Here is a 21,466-nt window from a genome sequence, read left to right as displayed (position 1 = left end):
TGGAAACCGCTTTTTAAAGATTCAGTTAGTGATACGTGCTCCCCCTGGAGTCTGGCCCTTCCTCTCATCCTCCCGCTACCACACACACTCTCAGACATAACATACACCTCCTTCTGTCCAGGCTTCCGTGTTCTGCCACACTGTTACTAGGCAACGTATGCATCCTACACTCATGTTGTCATTTCCACATACTTTATCCACTCCTTTAAAAACCTGACTGACGAGGTAAACACCTGACCAGCAAAGACCGGCTTTCTTGAACTACTGAACCCTCACCTTTGGTTTTCTTTGTGCTCTTTAGACAATCCTTCCCAGGTTGGAAGTGTTTCTGTCACAATCAAAGTCTTAGACGTGAATGACAATGCTCCAGAGTTCCCCAGATTCTATGAAGCTTTTGTCTGTGAGAACGCCAAATCAGGACAGGTAAGGCGGCCTACGAGGCACGCACCTTGGTTAACCCCAAACATGTGGAAAATGACTGTTACCCATAATCAAATCTGCCATCAAAGAAACTGAGACTCCAGCGTCCCCAATTTCTGTGTGTCATGTTGCAACAGTTTATCTGTTAAGACAAGTAAATGGAGCCTCCATTACATTTTATGATCTAAAGACCATGCTTTGCTGATGGTCTGATTCACGGTCCAGCCTTTAGTCAGGTGTGTACCCACCTTGTGACTGAACTGCATAGAACCAATTGTTGTAACATGTGCTCTGGGCCCTGGAGAGATCATGGCGATCAGAAGAAAGAAGTAGCTTCACTTTTCCTCATTTCACCACTAATCCATGAAAATATTTACAGTAGGGACAGTTTATTTTTCATATCTTCCCATTTCCCTTTCTTAACTTCTGGCAACAGGTACCTTGTTAAGGGACTTCCTGCCTGATTCTCAGGACGCTTCATTAGAATTACCTGTCCCCTCTCCTCCCTCAATCGAAATACCCATTTTCTTAGTGCTGCTCATGTCAGGGAAGTTTGGAGAGGAAAGGAACCTGAAAGAACACATTTCTACTTATTTGAAATAACTTTAGTTCCATAATCTTCAGGAATATATTTGCATATTTTGTAAAGTCTGTTTTTAAACCTAAATGAATATTTAGTTGATGAAACGCTAAGTGCTGTAACTGAGAAACATCCAGAACCCCACTTGGAGTGGCCATATATTAATGCACATTTCGGGCAGTCACCCACCCTGCACCCACCCTTCCATACCTGGTTATAGGTTCTCCCCGCTTTGGCTCCTGCTTTTGTAAGACGCTTTCCTCCTCGACCTATAACCCAACAGATTCCCTAACAGCCCTAAGTTATCCCCCCGGAGTACATTCTGTGGTCCTATGGACGCTGGTTGGGGGGGAGGGAGGCAGTGCAAACGGGTCAGAATAGTTTTTAATGTGAAAGGTACTAGTTTGTGACACGCCTATCTACATGGCAAAGACTCGTACTTCGGCAATTCAGGCCTCCCACCTGCAATGCAGCTTTTGCTTTCACTTCTCACTCACCTGCAACGTCACCTCCAGCATCCTGCTGCTCAGAGAGACTGAGTCTGTACAATCTCAACTTGTATTAGCTTCCTGAACTCACCCAAGATTGACTCAACACATCTTTACCGTTATAATAGGTCAGGTCAAAAAGTGATTCCCAACCCCCAGGGGGAAAAAAAATGTGTTCTGTAGTGATTTTGATCTAAATTATCGTATCCACTGATTCTTCACACTCCGGACCAAGAATTTTACACCCCCAAAAAATCTTTTCAACAAGTCTAGGATAATTCTACTTCCACATCTATTGAATTTCTAGTCTAGTAAGACCTGGACTATTGCACAGCTAATAAAAGTTACAATGAAGACTTTATTGCATAAGAAATGATCCGTGTTATTGTAAGTAAAGAAAGGAGGTATAAAACTACATGTACATGCTTGCAGTTACGTAAAATTATGTCTGTGTGTGACACAGACTGGCAGACAGGTTGCAAAAATAGCAATAGTTACTATATCAAGGTAGCTGAGTTTTGAGTGAAGGCGTTGGACCTTTATTCTAATAATTTTTGTTTTACATTATGACAATTTATATTACATGTAATACAAAAAATTTTGTTTTGTATTATGTAAGATTGTGTTATAATATGACAAATATATAATACTTTCTATGACAATATGAAAGAGGCTAATTTTTATCTATAATATAAAGACAGTGATAAGTAGCACATTAACCAAACTCCCTCTCTCCCCCAAAATTAAACATTTCCTTTCTTAAAGGGCTTCAGAATAGGAGAACTTGCATTCTGATAGCTCAATGGCACTTTAACTGCTGTTCTTGTTTCTGGAGCACACAAATACATCTTTTAATGGTCTATTATACAGTCCTTTGAAGCACAGTTTATCTGTGACTTAAAATTTAAGTCATGAGCCACAAGTCTGTCATATGTGTCATCATTAGCCCAAGATACTAAAAATCTTACTCTTTGATTTTGGCTCTGGGACATGTTTTGAAGATTTTCAGAAGCATGCAGCTCAGTAGGAACGTCTGGTATATAAACAATCAGGCTTCCGTGGGTTAGACTTGTTGGACACTCGTGAGCAGCCATGAAGGAAGCCCATAAAGAAATCAGACGACATACTTGGTGAAGGCTGAGGGCAGAATGAAAACTGCTAAACAGAAAACGGCGTGGCAAGTGGGGCCGAGGATGAAATCTGACCTGACAGGCGAGTGGGCCGCAATGCTCCCGCCTCATTCAGCCAGACAGTGTCTTTGCTCACTCGTCTGTAAAGCCCTGCGCCCCAGTCCTACTCCTCAGGCCAACCTCAGGCCCCACCTCACCAATACATATACGATTTCAGAGGTCGGATGCTCTGAAATGATCTTCCAACTGTGTTTGCCAAATTGTACGTAATCACCTGTTTACTTGTATAACGTGCTTCAAGAAGGATGTCCTTATACGTTTGGCACCACAGGCAAAATGGAAGGTACAGGATTTGTCTTGGCAGGGATGGGGCAGTAGGGTGACCCTCAGGTATGAGCAGCACTGACGCCAGGCTAGACTGCGGGGAAGGTCACCCTCCGTGGCTTTTCCTGACCCCTCTCCCTGATTACAGCAGCATCCCCCCAACTTTTTGACTCAACAGAGGCCAGGTGGGTTCTCCAGGAGGCATGTTCTGAGATGTTCTGAGATGGTGCTCCTTAGGGGTGCCCCTGGGGCCAATGCCTGTGGAGCGGAAGGACTTTTGCAGAGCTGGGCAAAAGGAGAAGTCCTGCTGCAGTGCAGACCCACGGACAGCCTTGGGGGACTTCGCACTGCGCTAGAACTAGACTTTTCCCAAGCTGAGATGGGATGGCCACGCCTGGGTACCATTGCATCAGTCACTGATGTGGGTTTCCCTGGAAGGCTGTGGTGACTGTAGGTGGGTGGCTCTCGGCCACTGAGGCAACTCCTGAAGAGACCGACAGGTGAAGGCTGGGGCATCCAGTCCTTCACTGACGGGGGAGCTGAGCAACAGAGGGTTAACCAGAAGGCCCCCTGCTGGAGCTTCCCACTCTGTCATTTCATCTCCAGGGTACTGCGAGGGTCGTATTACCTCCCTCAACTTACAGATGAAGAAATAAAGACTAAGCAAGCCCACTTGGACGCCCCAGCTGACCTCTGATGTCCCAGTTTCTACCCTGGCAGAAACACAGCTGCTTTTAAATAGCGGGAATGCTGTGTCTCCAGGGCCAGGCCCACACGGGGTGGGAGGAGGCTGAGCTATTGGTTGATGGAGAAGCAAACACACGAAGCAGACTACCCACGCAATGCTTTTCCTATATTATCCCCGGCCCTCCCCAGTCAGCCTGCGGATGGTTCAACTGTGTATTTCACACTGCTTTTTTGGTAGCGTTGCCATCATGGTCTTCGTAACCACAAGGCAACTTACTACTTTGAAAAGCACTATGGAAAGGGCGGTTTTGGCCCAAGAGCTCCAGACGACGCCAAGCCACTTCTCCCTCTCCTCGGCCCCAAGCTTTGCTTCTGACTCTAATCTGCTCTATACATCCCATCCTGGGTCTTCTTGTCTAGCGCCCCCTTCCTGCCAACAAACAGTGACTTCCGCGTGACCCATTTCCTCACATCTATTTTCCATTAACCTGACACAGCCAATGTTTATGTGTCTGTGTATTCCCTTCTAGGTACTGGTCATTGTTACGTAGGACCTCTCAAAGGTAACAATTTGACCATGAACTAGTAACCCCAAAGTGGGGTTAATGAGATGCAGTGGAAGGACGACAAACCGGGAGACAAGCAGGACCCTTTAGCATCTCCCCAGTTCATTTACTCCGAGTCGTCCATTTAGACTGTCGGAAAATGGCCGGCCTTGGTGTGAGAATGTTATGCCGAGGCCTAACCTCTGAGGTATTTAGGTACCATTCACCCCGTGCCTGTGAATGTACTCAGGCCCAACAAGAAAGCAAAGCTAAACCCTGACTTGTGTGATGGCGTGAAGCTTAAGTTTCAGGATATCCTTCTCATCAGATAAAATCATCTGCTATTGGGTGTCAGGGTTTGGGCCCTGAAGCTGCTTCTTTTGGCTCAACTCACCTGATTTGCTGTCCTTCCCTCAGCTGATCCAGACAGTGAGCGCAGTGGACCAGGACGACCCACACCACGGTCAGCACGTCTACTACAGCCTGGCTCCTGAGGCGGCGAACAACCCCAACTTCACCGTCAGGGACAACCAAGGTAATCAGGTGGATAGTTGGCGACAGGTGCTTTTCCACAGCATGGGCTGGCTCCTCGGGGTGACACCACGCCCCCCCGTCAAAGGCCGCCTGCTCTTTCACAGCAGGTAAGACATTAGTGCTGAGTTTTGTTTCAGAACATAAAGACTAAGAATGTCCTCTGCTGATTCTGCAACTTTCACTCAGTCCGTTCACGACGTCTGAGTGCTGACTCTGCCCCAGACACTGTGAGGCACACAGGACACAAGCCTCCTTCCTCCCCACGGACAGCAGCCATGTCAGCATGTTCTGTGACGATGGGAAGAATCTGAGAAGGATCACAGAAACTGAACCAGATAAAGACCTGAGGGAACATATCTAAGCAAGGATCACAGCGGGAAACAGCGAAAGGCTCCCAGAATGAAACAGAGGCACAGGCTAAGTAATAGAGACAACAAAGGGCAAATATGGGATCGCAAAGAGTAGTTTGGGCACTGAAACAACCTTATTACTTTAGAATGATTTAGAAAGACACAGCCGGGGCTTCCCTATTCCAGAAACTGGTCCCCACTACAGCTCTGCAGAAATGGAATTCTAGACACTCTTCTCCAATAAGCACCAGATCAGCTAAGGGTTTTATAGATCTAGTACACTCTCCATTGAGCACAGATGGGAAAAAGAGGACCTTCTGTCCTCTAGCCAGACAATTCTCAAAGAAAGATCAGAACAAGTGAAAAAATAACTTAAATCCATCAAGTGAACCTGTCACTAACTCTGTTGCCAACTAGCTCTCTGACCTTGATGAGGGAGGTCATCACGTCTCTGGGCTGCAGGAGGCTCATTTTTATTCCAGTTCTAAAACAGTAATTGGCATTTACAACAATCTAAACATAGGATAACAAAAAGTCATGATTAGGCATGCCCGGTCTTAGTCTCAAACATCAGCTATTTGAGACTTAAAATATTAATTCCACCCCACGTGACATTCTGCTATTAAAAGTTGAGAATATCAAACCTGTGTTCTCCTAAAAGGAAAGCATTCTTCCAAGTCATCGCTTTAATTTTCTGCATGTTATCATAAAATCACTATGAAAATTCCAGAAAGGAGGGTAGTACAAATTATAATAGAACTAGTACAATTAAATATTCGGATTTTTTTCATTGGGTCAAATTTTGAACTGTTCATTTATCTGCTTTACAGGGAAACTTCCAGCAAAAAATGGTTTCAGCCCCCTCAGGCTTGGTTTTACAATGGAAAACCTGGGGAAAGAAATAACACATTATGCTGTTTTCAAATTTTCTGCTGTGTCACTCTTCCTTCACACTGGTATTTGTCAGAGTCAACACAGAAAGAATATGCAGCAAAATGCTGTAATTTCTTAAAGATGATTTTGGGTACCAATTCCTGGAGCCAGTACCTTAAAAAGATGGGCCACTGGAACATGATGACTATAAAAAGAAATGACTCATCTCTCGAAAGGTTTTCCAAAATGGGAATCAGCACATCTTCAATTAAAAAAGCAAACTCTTAATTTTTTCACAACAATTTATCCCATTGAGTATCCTTTACTTGAGGCTCATTTTTAAAAATGACTAATATCTGATATGGCAGATCTACTGTCAAGCCCCCAATTCCCATGACCATAACATGACATCCTTTTATGAACACAACAGAGCACTATTTCAAATAAAGCGTTCCTTACTTTTTTTTTACTCCCCAAAGCATTATGAAAAGTATTGTATGTGTCTATGGCACTTCACAGTTTCAAACGCTTTGCTCTATTTGATGTTTATTATAGTACTATAAGGCTTTAAGGAAGTTATTAACCCCTCTGATTCTCATTATCTCATTTGCTAGATAAGGGGGGAAAAAGCAAATGGCCAAAAATCAGAGAGTGAGTCAACATTAAGATTGGGACTAAAGTTGGGTGTTGGGTCCTGTTTTAGACACACACACACACACACACCTTTGTGTCACATTAGAAACAAATACTTTTCCTAAATGGGTTGCTAAAGCCCGAGTTATCATAGTCAACAAAAATTCTACAAGGGGTTACTATATGCCAGACCCCTTCTAAGACTGATTCAGAAATGTGATACTCTGATATTTTTCTTTAATCTTAAGTAATTCTGAGATCAAGAAACATATGGTGTGTAGTAGGCACCATGTAACATGTTTATAGAATTCAGCTCTGGTTAAACTTTCTAAAAGTCTTATGCTCTAGCCGCAATTAAACTGAAAAATAAAAAAGATTTCTGTTTCGGAAAAACTTGGTTTCTGAAAAGACCAAATTAAAACTGTGAAGTAGAGTTAACAGTACTTAGCTTTTAAATCTGGAAACCAGAAAAGTGTGTAGGTTGTATGGTAGATGGAAATATGAATATAATCCTCAAGTTGCCAACCAACTGCTATCTTTCTCCACTGAGAAGGAAGGAAGAGGAAAGGCCTGTACCAAAACAGGAAGACATTTCAATTAGCTGAATAATTTTCCACAGTTAATGTCACTAAACTAAATCAGCAGCTACAGAGCACAATGGAAGGAGTGTAAATTTGCAGTCAGAGAGACCAGAGTTCAAATCCCAGCTCTGGTACTAAATTAGTGACTTGGAACAAATTATATCATCTCTCTCGGCCTTAACTCTTACTATAAAAGGGTGAGGTCAGCACTCTCTCTCCAAATTGTTGTGAAGGTTAAATGAGATACCGCATGTAAAGTCGAATTACCTGGCACATAAGTATTCAGTGAACAACTACTACCATGAAAAGGCAGGGAGAGAAGGTAGAAACCCCAATTAAGAGGTAATATATTAGTCAGAGCAGGCTAGGTTATGCTGCAGGAACAAATGACACCAAAATCTCAGTGCTTAACGTAAACAAAATTAATTTCCTTCTCACATAAAACCAACCTGGGGTCTGAATGTCCATGTGTAGCTGAATATCCCAGGCTGCCTGGGTCTCTATCTCAAACATTCTTTCATAACACCACACCAAGGCAGGAGCACGCAGAAGCACATACCAGCTATTACATGTTTCTGCCTGGAAGTGACGTGAATGACTTTTGCTCATTTTTCATCATCTAAAGCAAAGCATATAGACACACCCAAATTCAAACGAGTAGAAAAATATAATCCTTTCTCATGTCCAAGCAGAGAAGGAGAATCAGAAATACTGATGTTGATATTAATAATGTTTACTCTGGTTAGGCTCTCAGAGTTTTTTGTTAAGTTCTAGACTCTTCCCTGTGACCTGTGACACACATCCATGTTGATATTAGCTTTGCCAGTCACTGCTTGTATGTCCTACCACAGCTCTCAAAGTTTTCCTCTGCTGAAAATGATCTGAGCTTTGCAAAACAATGTACATGATTTATCATTCAAACCCACTCAAGGAAACTTGAGAACATAAGATTAAAAAATTAAAAGATCCCAAAACATTACATTAGGCAAATATAGTATAAACACACATACACACCACACACCACCTTTGTGGAAACGCATCAAATAATTTCCCTAATCCCCTTTAAAACTGGAAGAAAAAGGAAAACAAACTCGTAGGTACTGCTGATCAGGAATGAATTTTCCCAAAATTCCTATTAACTGCTTCACCTTAGACCACCAAGGAGGAGAAATAACAGGGTATGTCACATGATCAGGGGATTTCAACTAAGCTTCTGCTAAATGAGCAGGTTCTTCAGAAAGTCACAGGAGGAACTGGTGACTGCATTTCAGAGGCATAAAAGAAAAGCGCACAAGATGTGAATTCCAGCCAAAGTGGCAAAAATAAGTAATGTGCCACAGCCCGGCGGGCTCCGCAGCATTCTTTTCCTGGAGGCACAAAGCAGCACCAAGCCTTGCAAAGCTGCTGAGCTGGAACAAACAGGGACCACAAGTCCCTGGCGATTGTTCATTTCTGTCAAGCTCTCCCAGGGACATTTCAGTTAGATCTGAAGTCTGACAGTTCGCCCTGGGCATTTTATGTCACCAAGGGTAAGAAATAATCTCAAAAAGGGTTTCTCTCCTAGGCCTCAGGGTTTTGCCTAGAAGCAAGCAAAAAATCTTGGCTTCTGCATCCAAATGCTGATCCAGGCAAACCTGACAGTGGCTGTGGCTGAAGGCTGCCGGAACGTTGGACTCTCCTTCTCTCCTTCCCACAGCTCGGCCCGCCCCTTTGCACTCCTCAATCCAGGAGACTAATTCACTTGCTGGTTCTTCCATTTTCCTCCTTCCCTCTCATGTGTCCTCTTCCCTGTTTCAATCCTGGAATCCCTGTCTTCTCCAGATAACACGGCCCGGGTCCTCACAAGGAGGTCTGGCTTCCGGCAGCAGGAGCAGAGTGTCTTCTACCTGCCCATCCTGATATCGGACAATGGGCAGCCGGTGCTGAGCAGCACGGGCACGCTGACCATCCAGGTGTGCAGCTGCGATGACAGCGGCCACGTCCTGTCCTGCAGCCCCGAGGCCTACATGCTCCCAGTCAGTCTGAGCAGGGGCGCCCTCATCGCCATCCTGGCCTGCACCTTTGTCCTCCTGGGTGAGTGCACAGCTCCCTTCTTTTCTGGGGGGGGTGGGGGTCTGACTTCGCTATCAGTCCGTGATTACCCTAACACAGCTGTTCAGGCCTGGTTTTCCACACTGCGCTGATTAAAAAGGTGGTAGAGTAAGGTTGAGAAAAAAGCAAAGAGATTGGAGACAGTCTTTTCCTAGGGGCCAGGGATTTATTTATCAAGCATCTAATATGAGCCAGGGCACCATTCTAGGTGCCGGGATTAACAAAACAGACATGCCCCAGCCTTCACAGCGCTGACTTCAGAACAAAGCAGTTCACTTTGCCATCACAGAACCAAAATGACAATTTGGGACATTGTCAGGATATGATGATCGTCACCTCGTCTAACCCCTTCATTTCAGATAAATACCAGCTAAATCACAAAGAGGCAGTGACAGGCCCACAGCCAAATGTCACAGACAGAGGCAGGACTGAATGCAGGCAGGCCCTACACTGCATCCCTGTACCTGAGCGTCACGGCCCGTCTCTGACATGCTCATCCCAGATTCTGGAGGTGGTGTTACAGAGAAGGGAGAGGGACAGCGTCTCCTGAGGAGACAGGAGACGGGCAGGTGCCATTTTAAACAGGGTGGTCAAGAAAGCCCTCACTGATAAGACTTTTGAACAGAGATCTGAAAGCAGTGACAAAGAGAAATCACATGGTTATCTGGAAAATAAGCTGTTTGGGGCATCAGCTCCCTTCCTCAGCACTGTGTCCATCTAATGAAGAGCAGGTGGCCTTTCTCTCTGGTGGTGAAATTTAAAAATTTGTTGACAGGCCAGTGGGAGAGCACTAGTGATGGGATCCTTTCTCCCACATCTCAAGGCATCCCGCTCCCTTGTACATAAGGCCTATCGTGTCATTCTTTTTGAACTCTACACTCAAAATCAAGCAATAAAACACCTAAACCACCTCTTGAACCCAAGAAAATATTTGCACATATACCCCAACTCTTCTGATTGAAGTCATGCACAGCATACATTTTGCTTAGAGAAAAGCAGACTTAGTGGAGTGTAATTATTTAATATGAAAGCTATCCTAGCATTCTCTGAGAGAAAAGAGTAAAGCACAAGGGATTTAAATTAGAAGACACGCAGATAGTCACATACCCCCTTGATTCCAGGTTTATCTCAACACCAAGAGACTTAGACCAAAGAGAGAAGGTCCTGACTGCAAAGTGTTAGCACTTGATTGAATTGTAGGTGGGTCTGTAGAATATGCTTCTCAAAAAGGAAAACTTTAAATACAATATGTGGTTTAATTTTGTTTTAGTTCTGTGCTACCGGGAGAGAGAACATAAATAAGTAACCTTTCTGAGTCCTTGGATCCCAGGATCCCAGGGAATCGCTGTTCCTGGTGCTTGGCAGTACTGACAAGTAAAACCTTCCTGCGATTCCCTGAGTGTCCATAAGGTGGCATTGGGAGTCCTGGAGTACACAACAGGGTAACCTGCAGGAGACCTTTGATGAAACTTGCTCTGAGCAGAAATTTCCAGGATGTCCTTAGTTCTATCTTTGGAAAATGTTCCCCCAGCCACAAAAAGTAGAGGTGCCATCATTAAAGAAAGACTGATTTAAAGAGACTGGCACAGAGAGGCTCTCAAGGTGGAAGCGTGTGCAAGGGACAATTTACCTCGTGCCTCCCAAACCCATTATGTCTTGTCTTTTGAATCATACAGAATAAGTACTTTTCAGAAGCTAAACAGAACAGAGTAGTCATAAAATCCTCATAGTTTGAGGAACTTTTACTTCTAAGAATGCATATCCCACATTAAAGATGATTCATAAAACGAAGGAAGATTAAATTGCAGGTGGTTTATCAAAATACATGTTGTGGACAACTAAATAAACATACGAATTTTGATTTTGCAGGATAGTTTTTTCACATCTCAAGTATGTATCTAGTTCCTAGAAAATCTCACAGGCCCTATACGCCGTGCCTATAGTACCTAAAGAATAAACAGCCCTAGAACCGATTCTGTTCTGTTACAGAAGCCTTTCAGCTAAATAGTCAAAAGACAAGACTACAACCATTTTTTTTCCCCAAATCCGGTTTTGCAATACTTGTTATTTAAATCAGATTACCTAGAAAATAAGATACGTAGCAATCTTTATTTTTCAAGAGATGGACCATGAACTGCCTAATTCATCACCATCAGAATACCCAAAGACTTTCCCAATTTTGCTTCCTGGTATTTTCTAAAATACCACTCCCGTGTCACCCGTGTGAAGGTTTTCCCTAGCCCCTAGGAAGATTAACCAGCCCTGCCCCTGCATTCTCTTCAAAACACTTGTAACCCTACGACGGACAGTCCTATCACTGCCTGACTCGCACTGATCATCAGTGTCTATAATCTCCTTGGACTGCAAGCTTCTAAGAGCAGAAATCATATTCAATGTTTCCCCATGGATTAGCACAGTGCCTAAAAAATATCTGAGTTTAGCAACTGTTTACTGAACCCCACAAACATAGCATGTTCACTTACAATCCCTTTTCGCCAACCTGCATCCATCCAATCACACCCCAGCCTCCGACACCCAGCTCAAGCCTCCACTTCCTTAGAAGCCTGTTAGTCCATTGCCCAGAAATCCCAGTCCTGCAATCCATGAGCCATTTTTTTAAACATAGAGGAAATATACAAGAATATATCATTGTTTCCTGTGTGTGCGTTTTGTCACGGAGGCTATTTGGGAAAATATTAGGTATCACCATCATTAATTGCAATTTACAAAACGCACACTCTACATCCAAATTTTAAAAGTCATTATGGTGAGTTTTTTAAGTCTGTCCATTATCTTACTGGGCATATGACTATACTCGTTTTTATCCCCCATGGATAAACTGGGGTCTTATTTTGCAGCGTTGTCAAGTTATCACTGTTCACCAGCTGAAACAACGCATACCAGAAAAATAATCGATAGCAATTCTACAGCTAAAACCCCCACACACTTCCTGGAAAACATTTTCAGGCACAGATAAATAGTCCAATGGGATTATCTCCACCTCTCCTTTAAGCCTCAGTGAACACATTCTAGGGAAAAAAATACGTTTGTTGGGATAAAATTTTATCCAAACCTGCAAGGGCACATCTAACAATGTGGCATTTCTTTGATAACAATAAATTACATAAAATGTCACTGCTCATTCCCTCCTTTCCATTAACATCATTGGATCCAGAAAGTCGCAACCATCTCTCTAACTAAAGAAAGGCTTTTCTGATGAATGGAGTTTATTCGACCACAGTGGTCACATACGCTCTCTTATCTTTTGGAGGAGGTATTAAAAGACTAAGACTTTGGCTGATACTTAACGTATGAGTCTATATGCATTAATATATATTTACAGAGTGGAATACTTACCACTTACATTATAAGATTTCCACATTATAATAAGAGACTGTCTACTCATCCTTCAATAGTCAAAAGACATGATCTTTTCCTTAGTATAGACTCCACTGCAGGCCGCAGTGCTTTGTCAGTGGGATCTGATGTTGGGTGACTGGGTGCAGGCACCCACACTCCATCTCAAAGCGTCACGTCGATGCAGAGACTTCATATGCAACTTCCTCTAAGCGAACCCCCTTGGAGACAATATAGGGCTTCCTTTGCCTACAAACTCACTCCGAGATGGCAGAATGAGGGGGGACGCGGGAGGCAGACCCTGGGGTTTAAAACACACAAACGCTGTCTCTGCGCTCACCACTCAGAAACCCCTGCCACACCTGCGGTCAATGAGACCATGTCACGTCACGGCACACATATGGGATCTCTTCGGTAAATGTCCCGTCCTCTCTTTCTGGCAGTGCTGGTGCTGCTCATTTTGTCCCTGAGGCGACACCGGAAACAGCCGTACATCATCGACGACGAGGAGAACATCCACGAGAACATCGTGCGCTACGACGACGAGGGCGGCGGCGAGGAGGACACCGAGGCCTTCGACATCGCGGCCATGTGGAACCCGCGGGAGGCGCAGGTGGCGGGCGCCCCCAAGGCGCGGCAGGACATGCTGCCGGAAATTGAGAGCCTGTCCCGCTACGTGCCTCAGACCTGCGCCGTGAGCAGCACGGTCCACAGCTACGTGCTGGCCAAGCTCTACGAGGCCGACATGGACCTGTGGGCCCCGCCGTTCGACTCCCTCCAGACCTACATGTTCGAGGGGGACGGCTCGGTGGCCGGCTCGCTGAGCTCCCTGCAGTCCGCCACGTCAGACTCGGAGCAGAGCTTCGACTTCCTGACGGACTGGGGGCCCCGCTTCCGGAAGCTGGCCGAGCTCTACGGGGCGGCGGAGGGGCCCGCGCCCCTGTGGTGACGGAAGCCGGGAGGCAGGTGCGCGGCCAAACCCAGACGTTCCGGGCGGACGCTTCGCGGATGAGGTGCCAGCAACTGGGCTGGAGAGTGAGCATGGGGTGAGCAGGCAAAGAAAGAGAGCTCTCTCTCTCTGGATCAGCTTTACTACTTGGTTCGGTTAAGTACATCAAAGGAAACGCAAGAAGGGGGCAGAATCTTCAATCATCTCTTTTACTTTTTTTTTCTTTTTAATTTTTGTGACACTGTATTCAAAGGCTGGGAGTCCAAGGTTAAGGATGGGAAGCTTCCCTTTGCTTTGCCTTTCACCAAGGCCTCTGTCGCTTTTCCACCACAGAGAGGCTCTGATCTTAAATACAAAGGTGGCTAATGAAAGCAGACAGAAAGTGCTACTCTCACATCCTTTTTATTTTATGTTATTCTCCAATTAAGAGGTTTGCTGACTCGTCAAGCCACACAAACCAACCCACACTAAAAGAACACTGGAAAAAAATGTTACGCGGTGAATTGCTGTCCCAGGATGGATGGAATTTCTTTTAACCCTTTGGAGACAAGGTTAAGGCAAATTGGCCTTGCATGGGGTGGGAGGGGTGGGAGAAGGAAGAGGCACTGACTTTGCGCTCAAGTTCAATGGCGGAACCAAGGGTTGTTGGCATTACAAATGCAACTCCATGAGGTTAGAGTACTTTTGTTCTCTCAGCTCTTTCACTGTGCCCCGGCAAAATCGTTCAGAACAAAACCAGAACATCTGCCTCGTTTGCACTGTAGATGTCTCTTCCATGTGCCAAATGTGAAGATTAGATGCTACAAATGAAAGCCAAATAAAAAGAAGTCTCTGATAAAAGCATGGGTTAGAGGGCTTTCCTAATCTGTGTGAGGTCAATCCAAGGGATGTTTACATACTGTAGATAACCTACTTGAACAAAAATCAGTATTATAGAGAATAAATGGATGTAAGAAAATTACATGTATAAGTTTTGTATATTTGTTAATAATTTTGGTAATAAATATGATGTACTGCATCTCAGTACCTTAGCACTTCTTTTAATAAAAGCGAAATAGAAGGGAATGTCTGTTGCTAATTTGTTTAATTGCTGAGCAGCTAAAAGGTGGCGTGGTGAGCCTAACCCAGCCTCAGGTTCTTGGGACTGGGGCTGATTCATAAGGCAAAGCCAACCGCAGAGAAGGATGAGGCTGTGCATTCTCTTTCAGTCACTGAGCAGATGAACGCTATGGTTCAAACTGTTAAGCTTTTCAGGAACGTTCTTTATTCCCCCATCTCTGAAAAGACCAAAAGATGGTGTGAGAACATCATCCGATATAGTGGTGAATTTTGCCCATATTTTTCACTTTGTGAGAAGTTTTTACACATAGCCACCAAGGAGGCAGGCCACTGTGCTACTTTCATCTCTGTTCTATGGGTAAATCAAAGAGTATGTACAAACAGCTATGTATAAATATACACCAAACACGTACAGCTCATCAACACTGATGAGTTCACAGAAGGCTGGGACCATATTTTATTCATCTTTCCTTTCCCCACAGTAGCTAACATAGTCCTTTGCATATGGTAGGTGCTTAATAAGTGCACAATGGGTACATGGTGAAAGGGATCTCTTTCTTGGCATCCTATTCTAAAAGATATTTTACACAATTGTCCTTACAACTGAGGACAAATTGTGAATGAAATCGTTTTCTGTGTGTCTCCGTTATAGCAGTGATTCTCAAATGTTAATGTGTGTCAGAATCACCTAGAACTCTTGTTAAACAATAGCTTGTTGGGCCTTCCCCACCGAGTTTCTAATTCAGTTGATCTGGGGCCATTTGCATTTCTAACAAGTTTCTGGGTGATACTGATGCTGCTGGTGTAGGGACCACACTTTGAGAACTCCTGGTGTAGAGTCTCTCTCTCTCTCTCTCTCAAACATACAAAGTTTAGATTATCAGCCCTTTTGCACTGGGACCCACCACATCCATAGAGTGGTGTTATGAATCTCTTTTCCAATACAAACAATTTGGCAGAAATATGTGAGAAGGGTGATGATGGTCTGGGAGCCAGGAGGACGTGCTTTATGCCTTTTACAGTGACAGCCTGGCAAATTCTCATCTTCAGCGTTTAGCAGCTCTGACACAACCTCTTTAAGGGTAAGGTGTGATGTAAAAATAAACTTAGCAAAGAAAAAGCATGAACGTGAATCCAAATTAGGCTCTAAAAAATAAGTTATTTGAATATGGGCAGATTAACCCCTATTACATTCTGTCACTAGGCCTGAGGATAATTTTGTGACTATTTCACTTGTGTTGCATGTGTTAAAAACTAGAAACAGCTGTTATCCTAACCACAGGGGGTTATCATGCCCCACATCCTGCAAGTGTAGTACCCATGATGCTAGGCAAGGAAGTGATTAAACAGAACTGCCTGCAGCTTCTGGTCCCTGGGAGGATGTCTAATGGTGTGATACAGGAAGTGTGAGAGAAACACAGAATAGGAGATCCATTTTAGCTCATATTCTGAGGTGAAAGAGACTCTTCCCTCCAAATGAGTTTTAAATTCCTTTTGCATTGCCACAGTTTACCACAAATGCCATTCCCTCTGAAAACACCATCCCCACCAGACAGAATGAAGAGAGCGTGATCAGGTTAGGCAAGAGAGCTGTAAAATTATTCAGCCATTTCTTTGTTAACAGGTAAAGCAGCTAGTCTATAATTTACGTGTTGGAGGGAAACAGGAGCATCTGCAGAAATCAATTAAGACTGTCTGAAACTGTATTCTCAACAAGAACTAAGCAAAGATAAAAATTAGCAATGAATTTCCTGAAGCAGAAAAGCAGACTATCCCAACATGGCAGATAGCAAAGGCAAATCGGAATGGTTCACACAAAGAATCTATAAATCCTGAAAACAAAACTCAAACAAGCCAAAATCAGTGCAAGCACATTGATTAAGGGTAGTTACTAGTTCATTCATGACCCAGAACTAGACCTTGATGTCAGAATTCACAGTACATTCTTTACAGTGCTGGGATTATATGAACAATAGGATGTATTTTACAAGTAGTTCTTTTTGCAGATGGACTCATTCTCAAATTTATTTGTCATCTCCATAATAGTTAAGGAACTTTCAAGATATTTGTAAGGATAAAAACTTGGATTTGGGAAACCTCTGTTTGATTCTAAGGATCAAGATTCTGATATAGGGAGTGGACAAAATTAGATCAAGGAATCCCTTTTTTAAAGTGATCTGCTAAAAAGACATACGTGTGTCTGTCGCTTGTGATTCATCTTGTGCAAAAACCAGGAGTATTAATTTATAGTATGTACAGTTAACCACAACATTAACCCAAAACACAATTTTTCTCAAGTCTTTCTTCCTGGGACAGGAAGCTGGCAAATCTTGCCCATGTGTTAGACCACACTCTTGGTTTTATAAGGACTGTCAGGTGACTGATGATGAGGGAGTTTCTACTTCCATTTTAATACTTTAGTTACTGTAGTCACCTTCCTGGTACCCATGATGACAAGGGCTACGTCTCATCCCAGAAAACCTTAGACCACTTCACCAAGAATATTCACTTCCAAAAGCCAGTAAAACAACCTATAAAGCTTTAATTTTTCAAGAGGTGGGATCCTTGCTTTTCTTTTACTATTTCTATTTCTTCCTCTTTCTCCCTATTACCTGTTTTGTTACCATTGCTACATAAAAAGTCACTTCAAACTTAGTGGTGTAAAAGGACAACCATTTTATTGTGCTCATAGATTCTGTGGGTTGAAAATGCAGGAAGGACATCTCAGTGACACCTCTCTGCGCCCTGAAGTCAGAACCTTAGCTGGGCCAATTCAAAGGGTGACTCATCCAAAGCCTTGCTCACTCATAGGTCTGGTGGCTGATGCTGGCTATCATGAAGGCCTCAGATGGAACTGTCAACAAGACCTCCTCATGACTGCTCGGGCTTCCTCACATCATGGGAGCTGGGTTCCAGGAATGAACCTCACAAGAAAACCAGGCAGAAGCTGAATCACCTTTATAACTTCAGAAGTTACATAACCTTACTTCCACAGTGGTCACAAGCCTCGCTATATTAAAGATAAGGAAACTTATCTTTAATATGACGAACTTATCTTTAATATTACTCCACTTCTCGATGGGAAGAGTGTCAGAGCTACATTATAAGAAATAATGTGCCCGTTGTTGGAAAATACAATCAGCCTCACCATGTGTCCTTGTTTTCTGCCCTGCCTCCTGCCTTTATTCCAGGAATCACTTTGGATCCATTCACTATTTCCTTTCTCTCTTCTACTGCTCCTCTCTATAGAATATGTTCTCGTTTTATAGGTCTATTATTATTCCCTGAAATTCAGTGTTATCCCTATCACCCAGTACATTGAGAAGTAAATGAATATTTCATGAAAATACCTAGTAAAATATCTGACATAAAACAGGCATATATTTTTATTGAAGTATAATTAACATACAATTAACCACACATATTTAAAGTATACAATTTAATGTTTTGACATATCTACACAGCTGTGAAGTCATCACCACAATCAAAATAGTGACTATATCTGTCATCCCCAAAAGTTTTCCTGTACCCCTTTGTAACACCTCCCTCTTATCCCTGCTTGCCCACCCCCCAACTCCAAGCAAGCACGGATGTGCTTTCTACAGATTAATGTGCATTTTGTAGGGTTTTATATAAATGAAATCATACAGCGTATATTTCTTGTACAGGTGGCGAATATCTGGCTTCTTTCACTCAGCATTATCTTGAGATTCATCCACGTCATTATGTGTATCAATAGTTCATGGCTTTTGTTGCTCACTAGTATTCCATTGTATAGATATGCTACAATTTGTGTATTCATTCATCTATTTGTCTGCTTGGGCTGCCGTAACTAAATACCATATACTGGGTGGCCTAAACAACAGAGATTTGCTCACAGTTCTGGAGGCTGGGGGTCCAAGATCAGGGTGCCAGCACGGTCAAGGTTCTGATGAGGACCCTCTTCCTGGTTTGTAGATAGCTGCCTTCTTGGTGTGTTCTCACGGGGGGAGGGGGGGTGAGCAAGTGAGCTTTCTAGTATCTCTTCTTATAAAGACACTAATCCTATCATGCTAGGGCCCCACACATATGACCTCATTTAACCTTAATTACTTTCTTACTCCAAATACAGTTCATTTTGAGGGTTAGGGCTTCATCATACGAATTTGAGGGAGATACAATTCAGTCCATGGCAATTCATATGTTGTTGAACATTTGGGTTGTTTGCAGCTGTGGGCTATTATAAATTGAGCTACGATGAACATTTATGTATGAGTCTTTGTGTGGACATATATTTTGTTTCCTCTTGGGTAAATACTTACGAGTGAAATGGCTGTAATCACATGGTAGAAAAGCGTGTTGTCTTTTCAACAGCCAAACTGTTTTCCAAAGACTTTTCACCATTGGACATTCCCACCAGCACTACATGAGAGTTCCACTTCCTCCATATCTCACTGGTCCTTGGTATGGTCAGTTTTGTTGTGGTTTTGTTGTTGTTGTTGTTGTTTTCATTTTAGTCATTACAATATGAGTGTTACAGTATTTCAATGTGGTTGTACTTTGTAATACCCTAATGATGACTAATGTTGAGCATCTTTTCATGTGCATATTTTCTATCCATATATCTTCTTTAGTGGACTCTCCAGATGTATTTGCCCATTTTTAATTGAGTTATTTGTATTCTTATTTTTGAATTTTGAGTTTTATTTTCATTTTCTAGATACAAGTCCTTCATCGGGTATGTGCTTTGCAAAAATTTTCTCCCAGCCTCTGATTTGTCTTTTCATTCTCTTAACAGTGTATTTTGAAGGTAGGAGTTTTTTATTTTGATTAAATCCAATTCATCAATTTGTTCTCTCAGAGATTCTGCGTTTGGTGTCATTTCTAAGAAATCTTTGCCAATTCAAGGTCACAAAGATTTTCTTCCACGTTTTCTTCTAAAACCTTTCTGATTTTAAGTTTTACATTTAGATCTATAATGCATTTTAAGGCTTTTATTATTATTATCATTATTATTATTGTTATTATTTATTTATTTATTCATTTTTATAAACTATTAGTTGTGAATTGAGGCTCCTTTTTCTTTTGTTTCTTTTTCTTTTTCTTTTTTTTTTTTTTTTTTTTTTGGCCTATGGATAGCCAATGTTCTAGTACCATTCATTGGAAAAGGTGATCTTTTTTTTTATATTTGAGCCTTGTTGTGAGTTGAATTGTGTCTTCCAAAAAGATATATTCAGGTCCTAACCGTAGTACCTATGAATGTAACCTTAGGTGGAAATAGGGTCTTTTTGAATGTAATCAAGTTGAGATGAGATCATAGTGGATTAGGGTGGATCCTAATGCAATGATTGGCGTCCTTATAAGAAGAGAGAAATCTGGACACAAAAACAGAGACACACAGGGAGAACGCCATGTGGCAATGAGGCAGAGATTAAAGTGATGCATTTATACGCCAAGGAGCATCAAGGATGGCTGGCAACCACCAGAAGCTGGGAAAGAGGCCGGGAACAAATCTTCCCTCAAAGCCTCTAGAAGGAACCCTGCCCGCACCTTGATTTCAGACTTCTAGTCTCCAGCATTGTGAGAAAATAAATTTCTGTTGCTTTAAACCACCCACTTTGTGGTAATTTGCTATGGCAATCCTAGGAAACCAATACAAACCTTACACAGCCCAGTTTTAAAGATCTATTTTAACATTAAAAAAAAAAACAACAACTATGAATCCTTTCTATGGCTGTCACTTTGGCTGGATCTACAATACACACTCCCGTTTACTAATTAATTAACTAACTAACTAACTAATTAATTAGTGTGCTCATTTTTGTGGGATTCTTTATTTTATTTTGACTCAGCCATTTCACATGTTTTGAGTGTATGGAGAGGGCCTCGGAAGATGCCCTGTTGTCTGGCAGGTGGCAGGCAGCAACAGTCCTCTCCCGCTGACTTGGCAGGCTGTGAGCAGCTCTCACAGCTCCAGGCAGGGGGTAGGGAAGAATGAATCACCAGATGGCTGAGAAGAGACGCTTCCATTCATATGACCCCATTGCTGTGGGCGGTGCAGGGAGGGTACTGAGAATGGAGAAAGGTATGTGCTTGTTGAAAACAGCACTAAGTCATTGGTCCTAAGGCACCACAGCAAAATGACCACATTCAGAGAGGTGCCTGACACTCTGCTGCCATATGGAGTGGAGGTACCATGCCGGTGAAGTCCCCCTTTCTGTAGGTGAATTAACCTTCAAAGAACAAGAGACCTTTTGTCTCTTGTACTTGACATTCCCCGGCTGCCCCAGGATCTTGACACAGTCCTCTCTGTCTCCCTGCCAGGCCCATATGCAGTGAAATTCCCTTATTCTAATTGCTATTCTTCCCTGGCCTACTGAGGGGCACTAACTGTCCGACCTGGTACTCACTTCCAGGATTAGCCTCATCAACCTACATTTTTATATTTGCCAATGACTTCTTGGGACTTGACTGTTGGACTGCATGATGGTGAGGGATGAGATTCTCAAATGAGGGGCATTAGCTGAAGATGAATGTTAATTACACCCAAGAGGGAACATAGGGCCTGATCACACGCTCCAGGCTGGCATCGCTGTAGCTGAGCTACAGACTGTAGGAAAGGGAAAGGAGGAGGAAACTGCCAACTATGCACCACCTACCATGTGCAGACACTGCTAGGCGCCTTCATGCCAACCATTTCACACACGTTGAAACATGCAAAGCACAGACCTAAAACCAGCAAAAGACAGCTGTATGCGAAATACTCACCTCAGATGTTGGTGTCACCGGCTCCTCTGGAAATCATAACATACAAAGAGCTCTGCACACATTCTGAACCATTCTTCAGTGTTGCTATCCCGTCTACACCTTAAGCCCTGGAGGTTCA

The 21,466-nt window shown here is 43.1% G+C and overlaps 1 protein-coding gene and 1 long non-coding RNA gene across 5 annotated transcripts in view; one reads left to right on the top strand and one right to left on the bottom strand.

The window, feature by feature from the left end:
• The window catches only part of CDH20 (cadherin 20), a 183,778-nt gene extending 169,171 nt beyond the window's left edge, over positions 1 to 14,607 (top strand). For both annotated transcript variants that reach the window (XM_019729299.2, XM_019729300.2), the window contains exons 9-12: positions 302 to 423; positions 4,592 to 4,709; positions 8,967 to 9,218; positions 13,037 to 14,607. In XM_019729299.2, the coding sequence (XP_019584858.2) occupies positions 302 to 423; positions 4,592 to 4,709; positions 8,967 to 9,218; positions 13,037 to 13,542 (998 nt within the window). In that variant the 3' untranslated portion in view covers positions 13,543 to 14,607. The remainder of the gene's footprint in view (positions 1 to 301; positions 424 to 4,591; positions 4,710 to 8,966; positions 9,219 to 13,036) is intronic.
• Positions 1 to 21,466, bottom strand: part of LOC109446175 (uncharacterized) — a 246,233-nt gene that overhangs the window by 65,960 nt on the left and 158,807 nt on the right. The window lies entirely within an intron of this gene.

This window comes from Rhinolophus sinicus, linkage group LG09 (genome assembly GCF_036562045.2).
Source record: "Rhinolophus sinicus isolate RSC01 linkage group LG09, ASM3656204v1, whole genome shotgun sequence".
Classification (NCBI taxonomy): Eukaryota; Metazoa; Chordata; class Mammalia; order Chiroptera; family Rhinolophidae; genus Rhinolophus; species Rhinolophus sinicus.
The sequence above is the reverse complement of the archived record's forward strand: the minus strand, read 5'-3'. Positions and strand labels throughout refer to the sequence as shown.